General features: G+C 38.5%; 1 protein-coding gene across 1 annotated transcript in view; it reads right to left on the minus strand.

The window, feature by feature from the left end:
- Positions 1-335: 335 nt before the first annotated feature.
- Positions 336-23616, minus strand: part of SYTL5 (synaptotagmin like 5) — a 60224-nt gene continuing 36943 nt past the window's right edge. The window contains exons 7-17 of the mRNA XM_068425512.1: positions 23114-23243; positions 21182-21288; positions 16461-16553; positions 12871-12936; positions 11757-11935; positions 10792-10894; positions 8450-8611; positions 4637-4745; positions 2998-3133; positions 1113-1321; positions 336-499 (exon numbers count right to left, since the gene is read on the minus strand). Coding sequence (XP_068281613.1) covers positions 357-499; positions 1113-1321; positions 2998-3133; positions 4637-4745; positions 8450-8611; positions 10792-10894; positions 11757-11935; positions 12871-12936; positions 16461-16553; positions 21182-21288; positions 23114-23243 — 1437 coding nt within the window. The 3' untranslated portion in view covers positions 336-356. The remainder of the gene's footprint in view (positions 500-1112; positions 1322-2997; positions 3134-4636; positions 4746-8449; positions 8612-10791; positions 10895-11756; positions 11936-12870; positions 12937-16460; positions 16554-21181; positions 21289-23113; positions 23244-23616) is intronic.

A 23616-nucleotide genomic window follows, 5' to 3' on the forward strand; every position in this document is an offset into this window, starting at 1 on the left:
CACAAGGAGAGACATAAACCAGGCATTACTTACTGAATGACTAACTAGAGAATTTGCTGCCTCCATGCCCCCCACAGGGAGAGGTGTTCATCAGCTGCGCACCTGTCACCAGAAGGGACAAAGAAAGCCAGTCCAATCTCTGTACAAAGTCAAATTCTCACTGGCTTCAGGAGAAACATAATCCATACAAAAAGCCTGGGTTAAAAAGTGCAGAATGCATTAAAATCTCACTCGGAGCCTTAATATCCAAGGCAAAGAGTACAACCCTTCCCCACTTCCAAATGGGCAAAGTGACAAGAGCCTGAACACCACTGAAGTCAGGAGTACCTGTGGTACCCCTCAGTAGTTAAAGTCTTTCAGAGTCTACGTTTTCCCATGCTGGATCTCAGCATTAATATCCCCTCCACAGGAGCTCCCGGACTGTCAATCATCTTCTGCCAGAGGTGCTGCTCTTCCCCTTGAGAGTCCATCCAGTCAACCTCCTTGCCATTACTTACACCTGGCAATTATAAAAACATGAGACATTTTGCCATATTAGTAAGCAGTTACTTAATAACCTTGCTCGTTTGCTCCAACAGTGTGTAAGAAAGATGTCAGGCACTTTACACTACCACCTGTACAGGGAGTTACACTGAAAACAGGTAGCTCCTGGAGAGCACCAGTTTGTCATTACACTCCTTTGTACCACATGGACAGAGGCACATAAACCTCCCCTCACTCTGCACCACAAGCAACTTTCTCCTAACTGAGGAGGAATGGATTCACACCTCTTCCACATCACACCATCATCAGCAGAAAGGCTGCTGCTGGACAAAAGTAGTCTCCTCCTTCTCACTAGGATGCTAAGAAACACTTCCAAGGTATTCCCAGTTCTTCTAGACTGTGCAGAAATACAACTGGGCACCAAATTTTTGTGTCTTACTCAATGGAGGAAAGAACTAAATAATCTACTGATTACATGTTGCCTTCTCTCCCTTTTAATTTTCCCCAAGTTCCCGTATACTTTCCATACACTCAGTAACATTTCTGTCCTTCATGTACACAAATCATGTGGGATGAGAAAGAAGGAAAGCAGAATAAGAAAAGCAATCATGAGTCAGATGGGACCTTACCATTTCCAGCGCTCAAACGGACACCTCCCAAAAAAATATTACTGGAGAGTGACTCCTTGTCCCACACAGTCAATTCTAGGCAGACATTACGTATATCCCTTGAATTCAAGCCACTGAAAGCAAAGGTATGATTCCACTGGGGGTTCACACTCTTTTTTATTATGGGAGTTTTGTGTTTTGTAGCTTTGCTGTCATCTGGGAGCAGGTATCTGGAAGACACAGAAAATAAAAATTGAATATGTAGACAGGTTGTCTCATAATATTCACATGGAATTACAATCACGTCGAGGCTCAGGTGGGATCAGGACCCCATATCCTCACTGTTATTAAATTAAGCATATACCTGAAATGCATATTTTGCATTTGTGTTCCATTTGCTCTTAGAGTTACAATGTCAGTTATCACCAGCAGAAACTGGAATTAGATCTCCTGGCCCCAAGTCTTGGGTCTTAACCACAAACTTTTTATTACAGTGAGGCTAAATATAGACAGAATCATAAAAACGTTGGCTAGAAGGGGCTTCTGGAGACACCTCGCTCAGTGTCCCTCTCGAAGGACAGGAGGTCCTCCAAAAAGAAATGGAAGTGACTGATAAGGAAGGAAATTCAGCAGGTTAGCATCATTAATTTGAGTTGCCTAAAGCCCCGTTGAGTGCAGAAACACAAATGCTGTAAAGTCTGACAAGCTCTTCACATTTTACTTTTAGTGGAGAATTCCTTTAGTGAAACTAAAAGAACCTAATACTCTAGTTGAAAATCAGAGGTCTCTACAAATTTTCATAGTCTGTACCTTCACCTCCTTCAGCAAAGTTGATGGAATAACTAAGTCGTTGCAAATAAATACTAAAGGGTCAGACATACAAACAAATTGTATCACTAGACCGCGATTGGGATTCCTGTGCAGGCATTTACTTGACAATAAACATGAGCTAGTTTACTGCAGTGGGCTAACTGTGAGCTAATCTATGTCAAATGACCTCAAGCTAACAGTGCAGATCAGACAACTGCAGCACCTCAACTGGTTCATGGCAACTTGATTATGCATTTGGCCGTGATGCATGACAGACCAATAGTCCAGTGAGAGACTTCTTGGGAACCCTCAGTGTTTAAATGTGCTCCTTGACACTAGATGCAAAGAGCTTTCCCAATTAAGCACTAGGAAAAACCCCCAAAACTACTTATAGTATGAAAGAAAAATCTTTTCTCATTTAGCATATTTACTTGAATCAAAACAGAATTTCCTCATACACATAATGAATTTTCTCTTTCTGCATGTTTCAGATGACATCCGTTAGAAAGAACCTCAGCTTGATGGAGGATGCCAGCTTTTATAGGCTCTATTTGCAGTTTTACAAGGAAGCCAAACAGACTTGTATCTTCCTGAAAACAAGCTGCTTCTTCAGGACATAGTCTGCCTATTCCTCTTAGTAAAAAATAGGTACTGTTTCAATTTCCTGAAAATGTAAATGTCACCATCAGATCAGATATCATCTCCAGTGTGAGTGCCCTAATTTACAATTTCTTGCCTCCAGGAGTGATGAATATTCACCCACCTCTCTTTGCCGACTCAGTGGAAGTGTTTTCTTTTACCAAACGTTATATTCTGTAACAGCATGCACATTAGCACACCAGATACTTATGTATGAATGGTTCTGTTTCTTGACTGAGTGGCATTCAAATACAACTGTATTTAATCACTGGCACAACTCGTACCTCTCTGCCCTTATTCCACAGCATTGTTCTCTTCAGCATACCATTTCAAGGTGCCAGTTGCTTTTCAGGACTGACACTCCATACACATACATACAGATACATTGAAAAAAATCAGGTCAGCCAAAATACTATTCGGTGCAGCCATAAAAAATGGTGAGAAAGAAACCACAGACCCTTTCACGAAAGTGTCAGATGTGCCTCCTGATTTCACTGCTGTTAAATTCTTTGCTTCTTTGATGAGGACTTCTAGTATACCTCCAGATGGCATGTAAGAGTCTCCCTTTTTTCCTTTTTTAAAGCTCTTCTTTCCTATACATAGAACAGAGTTGCAACATCATCATCAGAATTTACATACACACTGCAAGACTGCTTTGAAAATGTAAATTGTCTTGGCTAGATTTTTAAAAATCATTTACTGCAATGGGATTAAAGTATTCCTTATGAGGAGATTCTGATTCTCTATGGGTAGAGAAACTAATAAGGCAGGGCCAGATATATCACTCTATATATGATAAAGAACTTGAGCATGTAACTAGCTAGTCCTTGCTGGACACAACAGGGTGCCCTATCTGAAGTCCTGTCCAAATATTAGTATTTGTGGATTACTAGGCTGAACACAAATCACTGCATGTTCTGTAAATCCTACCCTCTTTTCAGAATCCACTTCCACCACTGATATTAAGGAAGCTCTACACCACAAACAAGGTGTAAAAGCCCTGCCTCAAAGCTTAAAATGCAGAAATACACTGAACGTATTCCATGTGTAAGGATGTGCTGCTCCGCAGAGACCATGACAAAGGACCTAGTGCTCACTGACACACTAGTGCTTTCGGATAGCAGCATGAGGACACGTGTACTTGCTGCTGCTGCAGATTCTAAGAGGCCTATCAGCAGGGATCATACACACTGGTTCAGGCTGAAAAAATCAGAAAAAAAGATTGGGGTGATGTTAAAATGTACTAATTTTAAAAAATGCAGATATATCTGGACTTTTCAGACAACAACTAACTTTTAAGAGAGAAAACCTTGGAATTACTGCTAGCAGAGGGAATTTCAACTGTCAAAAAAAGAAAGAAAAAGAAAGAAGTCTAATATATCTATCAAATCCTAATGCTAACAAGCAATACTGTCACTAAGACAGTGATATACCTGTGTCTGGTATATCCATGTACCAGGTGCTACCCAGTGATTGCTTTCACTTCAGATGATTGCTGTTCCTCATGCTACTACAATGCAAAGAGTTAGTAACTATTGTCCCCTGTTCACTGCTGATGAAAATCATGGCTTACTCAAAGGAATTCAAATCGTATTTTACAGGACTGAATTACAGCAGTAATATAGTAAAACTGAGCAGAGGTAAAGCAGTGTGGAAAAAAAAGAGTGAAAATGAGGAGACAGGCAAGCTTAAGGACAATTATGCATGAAGAACTAAGTGAAGTCTATTACTCTGATCAGCTATACACTGTATATAACTAGCTGAACAAAGAACCTACAGACTATCATGTAGACAACTTATTTCCATGTTGCTGCCCTTGATCATGTTATCTAATGTCTGAATTTTTTTTTAATTATGTCACATCTATGCATCAACACTTGACCACACACTCCTCTTCCCTTCTCTCTCCTTAAGTTCAATGTAAGAGAAAAGGACAGAGCAGAACAAACATATTCAGGGTTCAAAATTTCCACAGATAAAGACAACTAGCATATTTAAGTATGATTTCATTCTTCACTAATGCCATTACTTCACCCTAGGTGAGGATTTTTTAATACTCAGAGGGATGTTATCATATGCTACTATGTTTGTTTTACCTTGAAACTGCCCTAGAGGAAGCATTAGGTTTCTGTCTGGGGGAATGTAACGTAAAACAACTGTCAGTTCTCCTTTATATTGAAGTCCAACATCCGTCACAACCTCCACCTGAAAAGAAAAAAACAAACGAAGAAACCAAAAATCCAGCTAAGGTTAATCATTCACCTTCTCCTTTTGATTTTAATTTCGTTGTACCAATATAGTGTTTGAAACACTTCTTAAACATATGAAGACATATCAGCCCACTTTCAGATAATTAGACATTCCAGATTAAATGCAATCACATTTTAGAAAACTTTATGACCTGGCGAATGCAAGCTCTCAGAAGAATAAAGCCACGCAGCATTAGACACTGTTCAGCGAACATACAGAGGAGAGAGGTATCTAGCATGAACAAATGAAGCAAACAAACAGAAAAACCCCTCAAACTTATTTCTGGACATATAAACTGTAGTTAATTTAAGCTAACATTCAGCCCTTATTTCCCCCAATCAGGATTTTAAACTGTAATTGGTTTCATGTATTTTAGAGGAGTCACTCCTGAGTCACTCTTGGTATAGAGGTGTGGGGAATGAAGACGAGAGAAGTCAGCAGAGTGTAACTCCGAAATACAAAAAACTTCTTGAAAACTGTTATTCCCAGAGTCCTTTTCCTTTTTCTATACAGCTACTATTTCTGCATCTTTTTGTTTTATAAATGTTTGAATCTTGCCCAGAAAGAACGCATTCAGTGCTTTTCAGAGCATCCTTGTTCAAAGAACATTAGGCCTTCACTGATGTGTGCTGAACTTCCATTCACATTGTAAGAAGTTGGAAACTACATTTTACAAACAATAGATGCAACACAGAGAGAACATGTTATGCCAGTTCAAACTGATTTCTAGAAAAATAAAGTGCAGTGAAAAGAGAAGTCTTGTACATTTACATTAGAGATCAGGTCTATGAAAAACGCGGGCATACGCTAATCTTGCTCAATGATGTCCACTAATAGAGGTGGGACTACTCAGATGCTCACATTTCTGTGCATGCTTCTGTGCTTAGGTTTGGATACAAATAAACAAATCTTCCTGATCTCTTAATAGGGACAAAGCACATCCATAAAGAGAGAGGATCCTCAAGTGCTGAGAGACACACACCAAAGCACCACACAAGCCTTTAAAGACCTGCTTATAGACAAATGTCTGATCTGTGACAGTATTTCTCTGAGATGCATTCAGCTTGTTTCCTGACTCCCCAGGAAAGTCAAAATTCTATTATCAAGAGAAAAGAGAACGAAAAAAAACTCCACCAGAAATATATACAGTGATATGCACAGAGTCAGCACTGCCTTCATATCACAGCCTCCAGGCTAAGGCACTAACCATATTTAGTGGGGCTAAGTCTGTACACAAGGGTGGGAGAGGTAACAAAGCAATTTTAGTGATAACAACATAGCCCTTTTGTGACTTTGAAGCACTTTTACAGCATCACAGGCATTCCTGCACTGACTGACAAAAATGGTCCTGTCACCACCAGTGTCTGATGCCAGTTGCTACAACAGAAGACAAAAGAAGACCTGTAGTAAATGGCTGTGGAATAATTTGCACATCTAATTCTTGCCAGTCAGGCAGCTCACTTATGGTCTAAACTATGCAAGTTTAGGATCAAGTTTCCCATAAAGGCAGTATGGATTATTTTTTTCTTTTCTACTGGTAGACAAGTGATGGTATAAGTTCTTACGTCAAGAACAACTTGTCAACCTGCCCCCCAAACCCACGTATAACGTGGCTCTAGACTCTGCCCCCGCTTTAACTACAGAACTATTTTCTCTTCTTTTTCTGATTTAACCACACTCCTCTTGAAAACAGGTATTCAATGCTCATAGAAGAAACAGGTCTTAAAGTCTCCAACCTTCTCACTAAAGCAGCTAAATGATTCATGATAGAACAAATAAAGCGCTGTAATAAAACCTGGGAAATGTTTCACTGCCATTCTTGTCTCAATCGGTCAGTTCATATGGGAGAACAGCATGTAATTTGCAGGTGTATTAACCTGTGGGGTTTTTTAATTCCAAAAGTAATAATTGACATTAAAAAAAATATCTTCACTGATCAAAAATCTTAGAAACATTTTAAGTTTAAAAACATTAGTTATAACAACTTAGGAGGCAGACAAGACCAATTCTGTGTTTGTTTTCTTTGGTAAAAAAGAACTCATTTAAAAATCCTTTTAATGGGTTTGGAAATAATCAGCGAACACCTTCCAGCTGGAATGGCTGAAGTGCTTAGCGCCTCATTACTTTTTTCCTGAGGAGAGCTTCATGACTGTCTTTCTGCCCCCTGCCCCTTTAGGATTAAAAGAAACCACTCATACACACACAAATCTCCGAAGACTGAAATGAGATGACAAAGAGACTACTGCATGATAAGAAGCTCAATTTCAGACCAACATTGTGTACAAACCTCAAGCAAAACAAATACTAGATGTCTGCCTAATTGCTGTAGACCAGTGCGCACTAAAAAAGAGCAACATTTGACACTAGCCAGAGCTATGACAGAGATGTAGTAGACATTTCTTCTACTTCAGGAGCAGACCCAACAAAAGTAACTCACAGGAAGCAAGCCTGTGAGGAGGATGGTATAATCCTGTCCTGCACACAGTGCTGACTGAAACATGTTTGCCATCATTAGCCGCTTTCTCCTCCTGGTCTCAATTTGTCTGGACCATGAAGGAAGAGTTGGTGGTCACCCTTATTAACAAAGCTGAACTAGGAAACTGGGAATGATCTTCCTTGCCACTTATAAAGTGTGAGGTGTGCAAGTGTTCAATGCAGAAACCAATTTCCTTATGTATCTTTGGGCAAATTATTTAGTAAAATATGAATTTGTGACAGTTCAGATGTAAGCCTTACAAAGGGCTATACCTAGAAATTAATTATACAGCAATCAGATCCATCTCCCACCTGAGAGAAAGGCACAAATCAAACACACCCTCCTGAAACCCCAAATGTAACACTATTTCCTTAAATATAATGAACACAGAGCAAACAAGTCATCTGAGTCAATCTCCACATCATTTGCAGTACAACCTTGGATTTTTCCTCAACAAGAAAAATACACTTTCTAAAATGGCAATCTAAACCACTGGAATTCCTGAGGATTCTGGCTGCTGCAGGAGCAAGCAAGGCAGAAGCCTTTAATCCTCTAACTTAAAATAGCTCTTTGAATCTCTTCCAAAAATAAACACTTTTGCCTTGCCAAAGCAGGGGGTGCCCTAGAGACAGAAGTCATCCTACCCTTAGCTAAGTACAATGCAAGTCCTGTTTCACAGACCAATTGATTTGCCTGCTGAAAAGCCTCATCTTGTACCTTCCTAGTTAAGGTGAATAAGAGATTAAGAAGTCATTTTGTCACAGCTGAAAGGTGTAAAGCACTTTGAACTGAAAAATAAAAGGTCTATTTCTTTAATAAACTGTTGAGGGTTGGGTAGAGGGGAGTGGTAGAAAAGTCCTTTGTTTTATGTGCTATTTTTAAAAAACAATTTCTTTCCTAGGTCATTTCTCCATTACAGTTTGTTATAAGATGAACTTATAGTTGATTTAAAAGATGGGAGTTTTGTTGGTTTTTTTTTTTTAAAGTAGCCAATCACATGTAAAGTTTTCATGAAGACTTTAAAACCAGTATGTTTTGATTGAATAAAGAACAAAGATATTATTTTTATTGCCATATTAGACACTCATAAAATCCTGTTTTATAAACACATTCCAAAGGAAAATCAACTAAGCCTTGCTAAATTTGCTTTGTGGCACTCTCATTGGCCATTGGAAAACCTTACCTTGGGCTGGAGCACAAACCACTCATCGCCCTGATTTTCAAAGTTCCAGGAATCGAATGGAATTTCCACCTCCCCAAGGAAGCTGTTGCGTCCAAATCTGTCATAGTGCCAGACAGAAAGCTGCAGGGTCCTGGTTTCTAGCTGAGTGTGACTGATGACATACTACCAACAGAAAAAGAGAAAAAGAAACTCTCAGAATAAGCAGAAATAATAGTTTCCACAGAGCCTTTTACAGCTCCAGCTCAATTTCATGAAGCCCACAGCCGCTCACAAATGAAACATGAAAGAGATATTTTTTTTCTTTGCAAACAAGATTGATCTAGCCAGAAAGCTCATAATGTTAATGTTAAATCTAACTCTTTTCTTTGCAGTATGCATACAATGGTAATTAATATTACTATCATGATTGTGTTTTTTCTGTATTATTTACTGGGTATTTATGACTATGAAGTACATTATGATGCTTAAAACAATGATCCTATTAATTCCGTATAAGTTTATGTAAAAGAAGCAGATAAACATCAAAGTTTAGAACTAAGGAAACCCCACTAGTTCTTTCATCCCTAAAGAGAGTCTTCTGTACACTACTTTGTAGAAATAGTGTCTGCTCCTTTTCAATTGTATCTAACTTATGAAAAATTGTTCCGAAAACAAGTAAAACTGCATCTGCAAAGCATGCACCAAGCGTATCAGTCTTAGTAACCATTGTTGGTTTTGAAAGCTATAAAAAAACTCCTCTGAAGAAACACTATATTCTAGCAAATAAATACACAGAAAATTATAAACATCTGGAATTCTAGCTCTGCACACTCTGCTTTTAGCAAAAGGCCCATTAATCCCCTGAAATTCACCCTTCTCCTAGTGTTAGCTGAAGAGGCCCAGACGCCTTCTTTTTTGCATCAGGAACAACATCTGGACATGGACACATGTTCTCCAAAAGCTGAAAAGTCAAGTCGGTTTGCGAGCCACCCAATAAGGCTATTCATGTATAGGTATGTCTACAATGCTTAATCTCAGATGCCAACAGTTCCACTGTGACAGATGTCATATTTGGCAACAATGGAATACAGGTCAAAGAGGGAAAATACAGACAGTTTTAATTATTTTTCTTTTCTTTTTTAACATTAGTTACAGCTAGGATGAACAGATATACCTCTTGCTTACCTACCCACAATTCAAGTAAACCCTCTGTGTTGCAATGCGTATTTTTAACAAGCTGCTAGGTCCTATCCTCACCAAGTTCCCTACCAACAAACACGTTTAGTGCTGTGTTCCTTGCTAAACAGAGTCTAATACCTTTTTTCCCCAGTTTAAGCAAGTCTTAACTTTACTATAAACCATTTAAAAATGAGGCTAGACAACAGACTCTCCCTTGGCAAGCAGTCTGGCCAGACCAAGTGTGTATAAGTCTGCAAAATGGTTTTGTAGCCAGGTTAAGCCAAGTATACTGGCCAGGGAACATCTATCAGCCTCTATTATAAGCAACTTATTTAAAACATCACTCAGATTACAAAAAAACATACTTCAGGAGAAACTAAAAAGAGTTTCTGGCCTCATGACAGCCAGCTGGGATAACTCTCATCAACTGACAAGAAGGGGAATCACCAGGAGCCTTGCGGTCCAGATGTCAAACAGGCAGTGAACTGGGCAGCAACTCTGCCATTCCCACCGGCACCACAGAGCCAAGGAGGTGAATAAGCAGCTTGTGAGGAGCTCAAAATAGTTCAGCCTCTGTAGTGCACATGGGTAAAATGCAAGGAAGGAAAGAGCCTGGGCCTAGTGCTCCACCAGTCCTCAAGGAAGTAATGTCATTGTCTTTTGCACCAGAAAATGAACTTCACAGCTTTTTAGGACAGCAGGTAGTGAAGCCATTGTTGGCATTTTCTTATCAAAGTCAGTTCTGCTTTAAAAATAAATTAAAGCCTCCAGAGAAATTCAGATCTTACTGCAGAAGGTTATTTTCTCTTCGAAATCAGTTAGACGAGACGCTTTAAGCTAGCTCTACTTCAGCATCAGTTGCTAACTTAGGGCATACAAAATCTTTAAGGTGCTTTTAACAACTTCGAGCTCAGGTTAGATGGGAACATCAACAGTTTTGAAAGAGATCTATGGAAACTAATAGAAGTTTTACCAGTAAATGGGAGAACCAAACAAAAACACTTCCTTAATGCTGACAGCCAGAAATTACAACTCATAGTATTACCAGAAGTTTTTGCTTAAATACCTTCCCTTTTGAGGTATCTCTTCCAAATTCTAATCCCCATACTGGAACACATATAGAAAATGCCTGTGAGCACAAGCGGAACATTCATCACAGCCTGAGAGAGAGACAGTGTTCTCACCTTCAGCGTTTCATTAAATTCTGGATTGGTGCTGTTACTTTTAATTTTGGTCTTGCGTTTACTTTGTCGGGACTTATCAGGCAGAAGGTATGCTTTGACATATCTGCAGATCAAGTAGTAAATTATTAGCCAGGAATAAAAATGACCAGTTTGAGCACAGACCTGACGTTGCTGCATCAGCAACACATACAAGGAAACTAACTTTTGCAGTCTAAACAATGTACACGTGTAACAGAGAATATGTGAAACATGGAAAGGTATGGTCTTTATCTACAAACATAGCAATGTTAGTCAGGTAGGATCAGAATAACAAAAGACAGAGCTAAATTAATTTACTCATTGTCAGAAACGCAGAAAGCTTTCCCTTTTCTAGTATACGATTACTGACTGGTTACATATGACAACACACACACTAAAAACAGAAGAGAACGAAAAACATCATACCTCACATACAATGGGATTACATGTGATTAGAGACACTAATCATTACTTCCTGATGAGAGAATTTACATATTATACTGTAAACTACAATGAGAAGCTCAGAAAACATGGTCCTTACAAAGTGAATCTATGGATGTGTGAAACCAAAGTTATCTCTATCCCTCTCTCCCTCCAAGATATCACTCCTCTCATATACTTTAGTTTCAATTCTAGAAGCAAGAAATCAATTCAGCCTCCCTATTCCTTCATATTTTTTGCCCTTTTACTATCAAACAGGTTGATAATTTAAGTAATCTTATTGTTTCCCCAGAACAGGCACATGTTGCCCTAATAAACGTATTGAGAATGCACTTCCCACAGGGAATCAAAAATCAACCATTGTCAGAATGCTAGCTCGTAGCAACTGGATCCTATGAGTTCTCAGGCTCATATCACAACCCCAGGCTACGTCACTGACTACAGCACGTGATGTGGTGGAGGACACCCCTAGCAGAGCCTAAATGGGAATTCTTCTCTGTGCTTACGGATCAGTCCTTTGCTTCTTCTCATCTGCAACGGCCAAGTTTCTGCAACTTTTCACCAAGATGTTCAGGGCACCTGTTTTGTAGCTGTAGTTGATGTTGAGAAGGATTTCACCACTGACCTTCACGTTGCCATAGTCACCAGTTTCACTATATACACTCAGCATGCTGTTAATGCTAGTCTGGAGGGGGAGAGAAAAAGGACCTAGAGGTTTAAACAAATTACTCTTTTCCAGAATCTGCTTTTTTCATACAGCTACAAGCCTTGCAATATTGTCATGCTTGTTAGGACTTGCTATGAAAATAGATATATCGTAGAACAGAAATACCACCATTTGATGTAAAAGGGAATAAGAACTACAATTAATAATAGCTTAAATGTCTAGACAGTTAATGTTTTTTCCATGCAGGACTCAAACCTATTTATAAACAAGACTAAAGCTAAATTACCACCATTTAATTCATGCATGAACTGAAGACCAGACAGGCTACATAAATTGTATGCTGAAGTAAGTTCCAAGCAGAAAAATAATCACCTCTGTGGCTCAGATGTTCACTTAATTTTTACTGAGTCTCATAAAACAACCGCTGACAGAACCATTAGAAAAAGTTGTAAGGATGCTTCCCATAATGGAGATGGTATAAATCCATGTTTGTTTAAAGTGACACTCACCTCTCATTAGCAATTCTAAAAGAATGGGCAAAATTCACTACCCACCATTTCTGATATTTTCCTAAAGCCAAAAACTTTTAGCAATATTCCCACAAAATTTTCCACTGCAACGTAATATATCACCCCTCAATCTCTTTTTAGCACTCATACCATGCAGAGTATTGCTATGAGGATTTCCTCTTCCAAAGATTACAATTAGGAAAGAACTAAATATTTAAAAAGAAAACCAGAGCAACATGCACACTGCCAGACTAGAGGCATTCCAGAAATCTTGCATGTTTTCTTTTGAGTCATTGAGCAAGATTGCTCAAAAACATATATAACCACCTAAATGCTAACACATAGGAACCTTGCAAGATACACAGGCACAGTCTTCAACAAAAAGGGAGAAAACAGAGAGAAATCTTAAAAGTAAGCTTAAGCCGAGGATTCAGGAGAACTCACAGTATCACCGTCTGTTTCAGGCACATTTAAATACGTCCATTTTCTGTCAGAGCCTTCTGGGGAGTTCTTTAAAGAAGGCAGTGCAAAAGATCAAGATAAAAGAGCATTAGATAGCTGCAATAAGAAAGAATAAGTTCAGTGATAAAGCTTTACCTACATAGACAGGTAAAGGAAGTTTGTACTGCAAAGCCATATCGGGAAAGAAAGAAAAAGGTATCACCAAATCAGAGAAATGCTAAGTGTTTTCCATATACTTCAAGTATTGAAGGACACACGGCTCAAGGTAATTAAATAGTAATGAAGTATCTGCTGTATCAAAATAAACACATTACATTTTAGAACACCAATTCAGCAGATCTGGATTTGCATTGGATTGTATTTGGATTTGTCCTCATTTACATCTGCATGAAGTCAATCCTCACTTAAGCTAGTCAAAAGCTAAGCATTCAAATATTTGCAGGATTGGCGCCTTTGTAAGAAATGGCAGTTTCTTTGTGGATAAGAATAGATAAAAACACACACAAATGTTTAAACATGTCACTCTCTGGGAAAAAATACAGTAATAGAATATCTGGGGAAACATGTTCCCCCCTCTGCTTGCTAGAGCAGTATCTGGAAATCTCACCAATGACCTCAAGGGAAACTACATCTCAATCTACTTCCTTCCTTCCTTATCAGGAGGAAGCAAGAGCACAGTCAAGGGGAAGAGCCACACAAAAATAATTGGTCTATGGCAAAACTCAGCTCTTCAAGCACCTTGCCTAAGGGCCCTGCACCAAAGAAAGCTGGAGGAGTAAGCAGGCCTGTGTCAATACAGTAAACAGCAACAGACATGAAAAAACAGAAAAAGCAATCATCCATAAAGTTAATTTTATACATCACGTAGGAATAATAAATGGCAAAAAATGGGTGGTCTGTAATTCTGCTGGCCTTCTTTATCCTTCATTTAAAAAAAAAGAAAAATCCTTGTCCTTTTATTCCTTTGTACAATCGCCTGAAATTCCATGAACAGGACTAGTTAAAATTACTGGAGAATTAGCAACTCACACCAACTTTTTTCCCCACAGACTCTGTTCTGTGGCATTTACACTGGACATCACATACGCTAAATGTAATGTCCTTAAGAAATCTACCCATTTTCCAGTTTCATAAGTAGTGAACAACCACCATATATGGAGGATGCAGAGACTTATTTTAGTACGTCACTAAGAACTATATTTGTTTTGCATCATATCTTATCGCTGCAGTAAGGCACTGGAACAATTCAGTCCTACTGATGTTATGGGTCTTGACAACACCATATTAAAAGTGTTTAGGAGAGGAACTGGTGAAGGATGCAGGGAAAACTAAATACACAGTTTGTGTATTAGCTTTGGGAAAACACAAAAAATACCCTAATGCTGAGATACAATTCCTGTTCAATGTCACTTTCCTTTTCCATTTTTGCTCACTCATGGTACAGGTAGATTTCAAGTATCTTTACCCTTTGAGATATTTCTTTCTTTACCTCAAATGCTCATTGTCAGAGTATCCATACTGTACTTTAAATTCTCATATTTGAAAAAAGAAAGAAAAAACAAAGAAACAACCATGCAGTTAGAGCCCACTGTTCATTAATAACATTATTTCCACGTAACTTAACAGTACACAGTCATTTGACAGGTAAGTACATGACAAAAATCTGTACAGCACAGAAGGCTCAAAGGCTTACAACAAGCAGAGTAAAGGCAAAAATAAAGAGAGAAGGGGGATGTTAGTAACTAGTAACACACACTTAAGGGGAATAAAAAAGAACCTGTAAAATTGACCTGCTCTTGCAGGGAGAAGCAGCTTGCCATTTGCAACTTCGACATTGACACAGTATTGCAGTGACATTAAAAATCATGTCATGGTGAATACAGAGAAACGAGAGCATTGAGATGTGAGATTATCTCAGACCTACAGCAGTGGAAAAGCTGTGCTCTGCTTAAGAAAAAGGTCAAAGGGAAATCTACAGCAAAGGACAAAATCCAATGCACAGACATAGTGCTGCGTACAGTACACAGAGGGAAGGCTCTCTAAATGCAGTTCCTCAATTAGCAGCCTAAACAGAGAAAGCACTTAAGCACCTGCAACCCTCATATCACTATTGAGGAAATAAAAAGAATTCTGTCTATAAAATCCATGGGTCCAGCAAGCATTGGAGACAATGAGTCATAGTCAACGTCGGGTAAGTGGGTCTAATTAGACCAATGTCAACAGGCTACATTTGCTCAAGTGTGGTTTGGTGTGAAGTGCCACACATCTCTGTTGTGTCAGTTTCTGTGAACTACACAAATTCGAAGGGAAAAGGGTCTGGACACGGCCAGATCTAAAATGCTCTGACAACAGTTTTCTCAGCCCTTTCCCCTCCCCAGGTAAGCCAAGCTTGGATTCAGACAACTCCCATCTCTTTGGGATCAAGAACTTAAGTGGGCATTCCCTGGTCCCTGCTTGCATGGGGACTAGTGGGGATGCAGTCTAGAAAGGACAGTTCATTGGTTACTGTCATGGACCAAATTTTCTCTTCTCTTTTAGCATACAGACTCATCTCTCTTCATCCTCTTCAACTCTCTTATCTTTTACCTGGAGTTTGTTGAGTGGCCAGAGAGGGCTCCGTGACTTTTCTGAAGATGCTATCGGTTGTCCACACCCTAAATGTCAGATCTCAAAAATGAGGTACACAGCAGGTAGTCATAAACTAGACATGTTAAAGTCTACTTTTATCATCCATTCTCTTTCCCAGTGAATGACAGACTGCGTAATGAACTGCATAAGGCTTGTTTTACCAATCTTGTTGCATCTCAAGCACCTGTTACAACCTGAAAATGCAGCTATCCTTCTAAAATCAACATTAAGCTGCAACAGTTAGACAACCACAAGACTCAAACATCTGATTTACAGTATATAGTTTGTGGGTATGACAAGAAACAAAAGGATAAAACAGAAAAATACTACAATTATTGCAGAAGATAGAAAAGTTGCCACCAACCAAAATCCCCAAGTACCTCCCTCCTCACTGTAAAGAGAAATACTTTTTAGACATGGGTGGCATAGCAATCGTGTCATGAAGAAGGGAAGAAGCTGGGTTGGGGGATGGACAACGATGCCACAGAAGTGGTATGTATGCAAACACACAGACGAGTATTTGTGTCCCAAGAACCTGAACAATGAGAGGGTGGTTTGAGACGGAAGATCCCACCACAGCCTTGATCTCTTAATTTTAAGTAAATTAAGATTAAGTGCTCCTCTGCAAAGCTGAGCAGTCATGTACTGCAAACACCTATGGTTTGCCTTCTCCACATGTCAGCTTGGTAGTAACCTGAGCATGCGAGGAAATGTGCTGATGAGTGTGTGAAATGGTCTTCTCTTTCCATGCGCTGCAGAGAACAGCATTTCAGCTTTGAACAGCATTAAAACATAATAGAAAAACTATCTAAATGTTAAAGGATGTTTCTCAAGTGTAGGATGAAAGATAATCTGCTGCTAAGTGGTATGAAGGTAAACTTTTTGGAGGAACAATGGTCTTTTTTGGAAGGAGAAAAGCATATGTTTTCTACTCAAGATCTTACTGTTGATAATCCACTTGTCAAATGTCCGTGTTTCCTTGAATAACGAGAGGCCCCTATGTCATCAATATCTTCTTCTATTTCATCCAGATAATCCTAAATGACAAACAGGCATTTTAGTTGTTGTGTTCTGCGCTGTATTTGGTCAGCCTCTGTCGCTTAGTTTTGTTTCATATATTTTCCACTTTAGGAATATGGTGCAGGATGCATTTAAAATTCTAATCTCTAGAGGAATTTTGATTTACATTTTCCACATCTTCGCACAGGCACACAGCATAAGGGGAAAAGATATTGCTAGAGCTTCCGGGTTCAATTGCTTAAGAAGTGAAAAACTTGACACACATACTTCATATCTTATTCTGGAGACACATACCTTTGCATGGCCAACAACTGTGCACATAAACAAAACTCGCTTCTGTGCCTGCTAATAATCCCATGTGAATTACTTATTCTACTTACTACTATTTGTATCCAGGAATTCAGGTTTGGAATCTTAGAGGGACACGGTGAGAATTTTTCAAATCTTAACAAAAGAAACGAGTGAATTAAGGTCCGATGCCAGGGGCCAGGGGATCATTGATACTAGTTTACCTGAAGACAGTTGTAGCCAGAAACCAATAGATGATTGATTTCTTGATTAAAGTCCAGGTTCCATGTTTTTACGGGACATATTTTTTTACAATCCAGCAATCTAGTTTTCCAATTATTATCCATATTTATATCAGTCACGCTCACAGGCACACAAATGGACAAGCACACAATTTGCACTACACTTGCACCCTTTCACGCTGTCTTTGGTGATAGGCAACGATTTCGTGAACATGATAATTAACACAGACCCACTTTCTAACAGGCAGTGCTGAAAACCCTGGGTTATTGTCAAACCATATGGGAAGAAACTTGTCCTGTCATAATACACACTGAATATATTTGAGGGGTAAATAAAAAACCTAGTTAATGTGCATGTTTTGAAAAGAATTAAATTCCTATATTATTTCAATTATTTTTTAAAATGGAGAAAAAATCAGTAATTGCACAGCTTCATATATGTGCTTGAGTTTTCATAAGCAAGACTGAACTGTAACATCTTTAGCTCATATACAGAAAAAAAAAATATTTTTTTAAACACAGCAATAAAGTAAAACCTAAAAAGAAACTTAAAATCTGGTTGATGGTCCTAATAGGACTGTTAACTTTAAGTAAAAGTTACAGGAAAAAAACCCAAGAGACAGTTATCATCCTATTAATTGTAGCTTGGAAATTTCAAGAGTTTCCTTACACCTTATGGCAGGTATTTTGAAAGATTCTGCTTTTAGTTTCAATGGAAGTCAAATGTTCAACTCCCTTATATCTGCTTTGCAGCTATAAAAATCTCACGTGGTGACCTACCTCACTCTGTATTGCTTAGTCGCTCTCACTCTCTTAAACTAAACAGAGAAGTACTGTATTCAAACTCAGGAGTCTCAAAGACTTCTATGCTAATCAGGGAAAACAGAGCAGAGAAGAAATGCTGCTGGAGAGTTGAACTGTCGCAGTTTATGTAAAGATCTGCAGAGCATTTGTCATTAGCATGCATAAAACTAGCTGTTACATCTCTTCTCCTTTGCTCCAGTGACTGAACTGAAATAAAATCAGCTGAAAGTGATGAAAAATTTTCTATTACTACTTTCCAATTGTAAATGCATATTTAATATTGAGCAGAGGGAAATCAGGACAAGCCATCACTCTATTTGGGAACAAAATTTACATATTGAAGCAAAAATTCCTCTTAGCTTCATGTTCTTACAATGAGCCTCCTCTGCTGGTCTCGTCTCTTTCTAATCTATTCAGGGCACTGCTACCACTCCACAGAAAAAAGAAGTCACATATATTTTATACGCTAAGGAAAAAGTACATGGAGACCCAGGCACAGGAGAGCTAACTATTTCAGGGAGACAGAGAGCTGAATGCTTCAAAAGTAAAACCAAAAAAAACCCTAAAATAAAAAAACAAAAAAAACCCCCACCCTTCACTTCTACTCTCCTCATTGACTTCAGAATTCAAATGATGTACCCAAGTTCAAAACCTGGGACACGAGCATGCAACTTACTTTCTCACCCATACAACAGGTAGAAGCTGTTCTGGTAACACATGAAAAACTCCTTTCTTTACATTGTTGTATACATACCTGTGGACTTTAAAATAAACTATGCTACATTTTTATTGCTGAATAATTAAATACAGGACAAAAAAAAAAAGTAAGGCAACATCTTCACACTGGGGTGTTTCAGGTTTACACACTCAAATACTAACAGTGCTTCACAAAAAGTCCTAACAACAGCTAGCTGACTACCAATTTTTGTCTGCAAGCATATATCTAAAACTAAAAAAAATGGTTAACATTTAACCTATGCTCTTAATTCATTTCGTACCACAATGATTATGTTTCTCAGGAGGTGTCACAGAACTGCAACTACATAATTGGTTAGTGTTATTAGCTTATTAAAGTTAGCGCTAGTAGAACATAAATCTCATGGCCTCCAGTGGGGGTTATAAAATGCACATTATCCAATTACTTCTAATAAAGCAGCTGAGCATGTAATGAACACTACATGGTCAGGAATTCAACACACACCTCTCTAGATAAGGTGCTCACACTTGAACACAACACTAGATTTAACTGGTTCCCCATACTCCTTGATAAATACTTACTACAGTATGTGGGTTTCTGGGTGTTATCCCTTTTCACTATGAAGAGCAAGGTAAGTTAGAGAAGCAAAATACCCATTCAATTTTCCAGCTTATTTCTCTGTTTGTATAATGGTTTTCCTGATAAAGCTGGAAGCAAAGCAGCTGAAAGCCTTTTCCCACACTTCCAGCTGACAAATTCCAGCAATCTGCTTATCCTATTGACATGTGGCATCTCCCACACCACTGCTGTCAGCTCTCATCACCCAGAAATAAAAGAATGAAGGACCTCAGCTAGCTCCACCAGCTGTCCAGAAGAAAAGAAGGTATAACTTTTCTCAGGCTGCAGAAGCTGTTGTTATTTTCATCAGGTATCTTTCTTTTCACCTCTTATATAGAGCACCAAAGAAGATAAACTCCAGCAGGAATACAACCTTTATCTCAAAAGACTGCATACATAATGAATACAGGGCAAGACTCTGAAGGAGTCCTGTGAGTCAAACTATCCTAAAAAACATGGTAACACTAAAGCTGATGAATGCAGTCAATTGATTTCATAAGACAGAGCAAGCAAGGACAAGGTTCATAGAATCAGAGATCTATGAACCCCATTATGAATGAAGTTTAAAGGGGAATTAGCACTCTGACAGACTCCAGAGCAACTAAATCAAGGTTATGCCACAAGAGAGGTCCCCTATGTTAGCAAAGAAGCTACAGAGTTGCTGAGATGCAATCTGAAATTTCATTCAGAGTCAGCAAGAAAAGGAGAAGGGGAAAAAAAAAGAAACAAGCTCTGAATGTGAGGAAGAACAAAAAAAAAAATCAAAGAATAGAAAACCACTCTGGACTTGGCATCTCTGGCACCTGCCTCAGAGAAATTCCTAGGTAGTAACTACCTCACCACGCACAATTAGAGCAGGAAACTAATATAAACATATTTAAAGCTTGTATTTTCTTATGTTATGCTTTTCTTCTGCAATCTTTTCCAACTTCTTAATCAATAACACATCCTTTTTCTTTACAGCAATTAAAAAGCAAACCACCTATTTTGGAAGTTTTTCTTCCACAGAAATCTGACACACAGGAAGGGCTTGTTTTAGTTCCTTAAAGATTAACCCAAAGCAATGCTGCAGGCAAATTCTCTGAGTGCTTACGATCTAAGAAACAGATGGGAATTCCAACACGTTGTTTTCCACCAAGCCACATGTATCAAATGCTACAAGAAGGGGAGACATGTCCCATAGCCAACGCTTTTCTAAAAAGAGCAGATGGTAGGGAAGGTCTATGACAATAGACAAAATGCATAAACCATAATGCAGAGGGTTATGGGTTTTTTAAGCTACAAGCACACATTTGGAAACTTCAGAATAAACTATGATTAGATGAAGAACTATTTAAATAACTCTTCTTTTTTTCCCCTCACGCATATATAACAAGCTTGGAAATTCTTTTATAGCATTGATGCACATCTGCAACTTGTGTATCTTGGATACGTGCATAAGAGAAGGAAGTTGTGAATCACTTCAGGAAAAGCAGCCCATAGAAGACATAGAAAAAGGCATGGAGATGTATGGAAGAAAGTGGTGAACAGGAAGAAGAGGCAAGCAACAGTGGCAGAACAGAAAGTTGGGGTTTCATTTGCTAAAAAACATATAAGGGGAAAATCAAAAGCAGACAAAGACTGAAGCCTTTAAAGTATAGTATTTCTCAGCATCAAAATTAAAATCTAAGAAAGTACAAATTAACAGAACTTTAGAGCATGCGTAATAAGATGCCTGAAATTTATTTTCAGGCCACATTTCTTTCACCTGTAAACTCAAAAAACAGCAAATCAATAACAAACTGTAACCATGACTATTCATTGGAATCATTCTATAGCCAACATACTCAGAAGATGAAGCCGTTTAAAAACTCATTAAATATCCCTGAAACAGTGTTCTGCATTACTTATATTTTATATAGATATACATACAGTGATGATTTCCTAAGTCTGAACAAACAGGATTTCCACCAAACAGGATTTCCACCAGATAAACTTCCACATATTTATAACTCACCAGTTCCTGATCTAAGGCACTAGGTACAGATCTGCTTCTTATGCTCAGAGTATCCTCATTTCCTTCAGAGAAAGATTCACTCAAATCTATCTCAGATCGGCTACGATCTGGAAAATAAAAACAATTAAAATGTTTGCTATAATTCATACCAAAAATATTCTGTTTCATCTTCCACACTTCAATAAGTGTTGTCTCAAACCCAATTGTTTTTCAAGAAAAAACATCAAAACAATATTTTAGGTATCTGTCACAAACTCTATGACAACTATGAACATCAGCATGATAAATGGAAAAATATCAGCCTTCTGGCCAATACTTTTCCCCCTGCACTATTTATCTGCTTTAATTGTCTCCTGTGGATGATACTATAGATCAAGCTTTTGACTTTCTCTGGTAGGCCTATCAGCCTTGGAATATTGCAAAACTTGCAGTCCAAGTGTTCAACAGTGATTATCACATCTCCCACCACCACCAAACTCCCCCCAGCATCTGCTTCAGAATTAAGCAGCTAGGGATACAGATGGGCATAGAAACTACTTCTGCCGTTACTGGTATTCCCTGTGCAAAAAGGAGGAGGAGGAAGCGAATGAGTCTCGAGACCTGCACAAGTCTCTTTCAGTCCTACAGGTATCTCATCCACTCTATAGGCACAAGACATTAGATGTCTGGGAGAAAGATTTTTCTTAGTCCTTTCCATATAAACCTTCTGTGCAACTGTTCAATATATTGAGAAAGAAAGAGGAGGAAGAGAATACTTTTAGATCCTGCAGGTAGGAACCTGGAAAGTTTTTAACTGTTCATCTACCTGGGCTATAGCTGATATGACAGGAAAGGTCAGTCTCCTGAGCTTAATGTCCTTTGAGATACTCCAACAAGGACACAATGAAGAGTCTGAGGCCCATTGCCAGGTTGCCTGCAATTTTGCTCTGCATCCATCTGCTTTGGTAACATGAGACCAGTTCTTTTCTACCAGGAAAAACTTTATTTTTTAAGGTAGCAGAAACAGGAGAATTTTCACTTCATAAAGAAGTAGCAGTCTGTAACATCTCTGCCTGGAGTTGCACTGTACGATACTCTCAAAGAAACTGATGCTTTCGAGTTGAAAAAAATCTAAGGTGAAGAACATTATCTCCTTTGATTAGCTCTGTGGGATATCTAGGTTTCTGCTTTGGGCTAAATTCAGCAGAAATAAAGTGAGCCCTGCTGTGTTTCAGAGATAAACCTGTAAATCTGAGCTCATTCTGTTAGCCCTGTAAGAAGCCAACCAAGTGCCTGGGAGAAGTAGAATAGTGCAAGGTGCTCCTGCCTCCTATTTCAGCAAGGAAAAGGAGGATCTCCTCCCACTGTTGCAAAGTGGCTCCTACACTACCTTCCTGTGCAAGCCTCATTTACCTAACAGCCTCCAATGAAATGAGGTAATTTACAGCTGAATTGACTGGTTCAGTGCCTGACGTATAAAAATGAAATGACATGAAGTCTGTAAGGGATTTGTTCTCTGACAGCTCTTTGTTTCTCAAATTTGCTTCTGGGCAAAGTGGGTGTGAAATGTAATGGCAGCAGCACAGTAGTATTTTATACAGATTGCAGATAGGCAGTATTTTATACAGTTGACCACATAGAGAATGATTTAACAATGTGCAGTTATGAATGAAATCTTGTAACAATGCTAATAGCATGTGATTTACCTAATACTAACATTGTGCCAACATTACTGGGGTTAGGATTACCATTTTTTCAAATGTAAAACTTGTGAAGCGGTAAAAGCTTGATTAGTAAAAGGGAAAAATTTTCAGGATGAATAGGAACAAATTTATGCAACTTACATCTGATCTTTCAATGTGCTTTAAAAACAAAAAGAGCAGACTCACAAGAATAGGAACAATCCTCTGATGATAAAGGTTGGCAGAAAGAGGGAAAAGACTTAATACTTGCCTGATGACAAAGATACCCTAGAAACTGCAATGGAAGGTGTTCCAGATGCTTTCCTACAGTGCTTCTTTACTAAATCTTCAGGTACACTTTCACTTGCTGAAATAATCATGCCATTTTCTAAGCCAGTGTTCTGCCCAATAAGAAAAAAACACATACCATAAATATAAAAAGCAAGCTTATTCACTGTCGGTCTATAAAAGTGTTGTTTCTATTAACTCCCAGAACTCCAAAGCTCCTTTAGCATCCAGTCTATTACTGAATATATATTTAGATTACAATCTAATCTGCTTTGCTTACCACAGATCACACATAAATTTTGCACAAAGATGCAATTCTTGCATACTTTCTGAGTTTGCAACTGAAGAATCAGAGTAAACCATCAGGAACGAGAGGAGGGAACCTCAAACCTATTAAAAGTTCACTTAGCTTGGAAATTAAAAAAAAAAAAAGGAAAAAAAAAAGAAAGAAAAGATAAAACCTATTGTTTTTATACCAGCATAATG

The sequence above is a fragment of the Nyctibius grandis genome, chromosome 2 (genome assembly GCF_013368605.1).
Source record: "Nyctibius grandis isolate bNycGra1 chromosome 2, bNycGra1.pri, whole genome shotgun sequence".
Classification (NCBI taxonomy): Eukaryota; Metazoa; Chordata; class Aves; order Nyctibiiformes; family Nyctibiidae; genus Nyctibius; species Nyctibius grandis.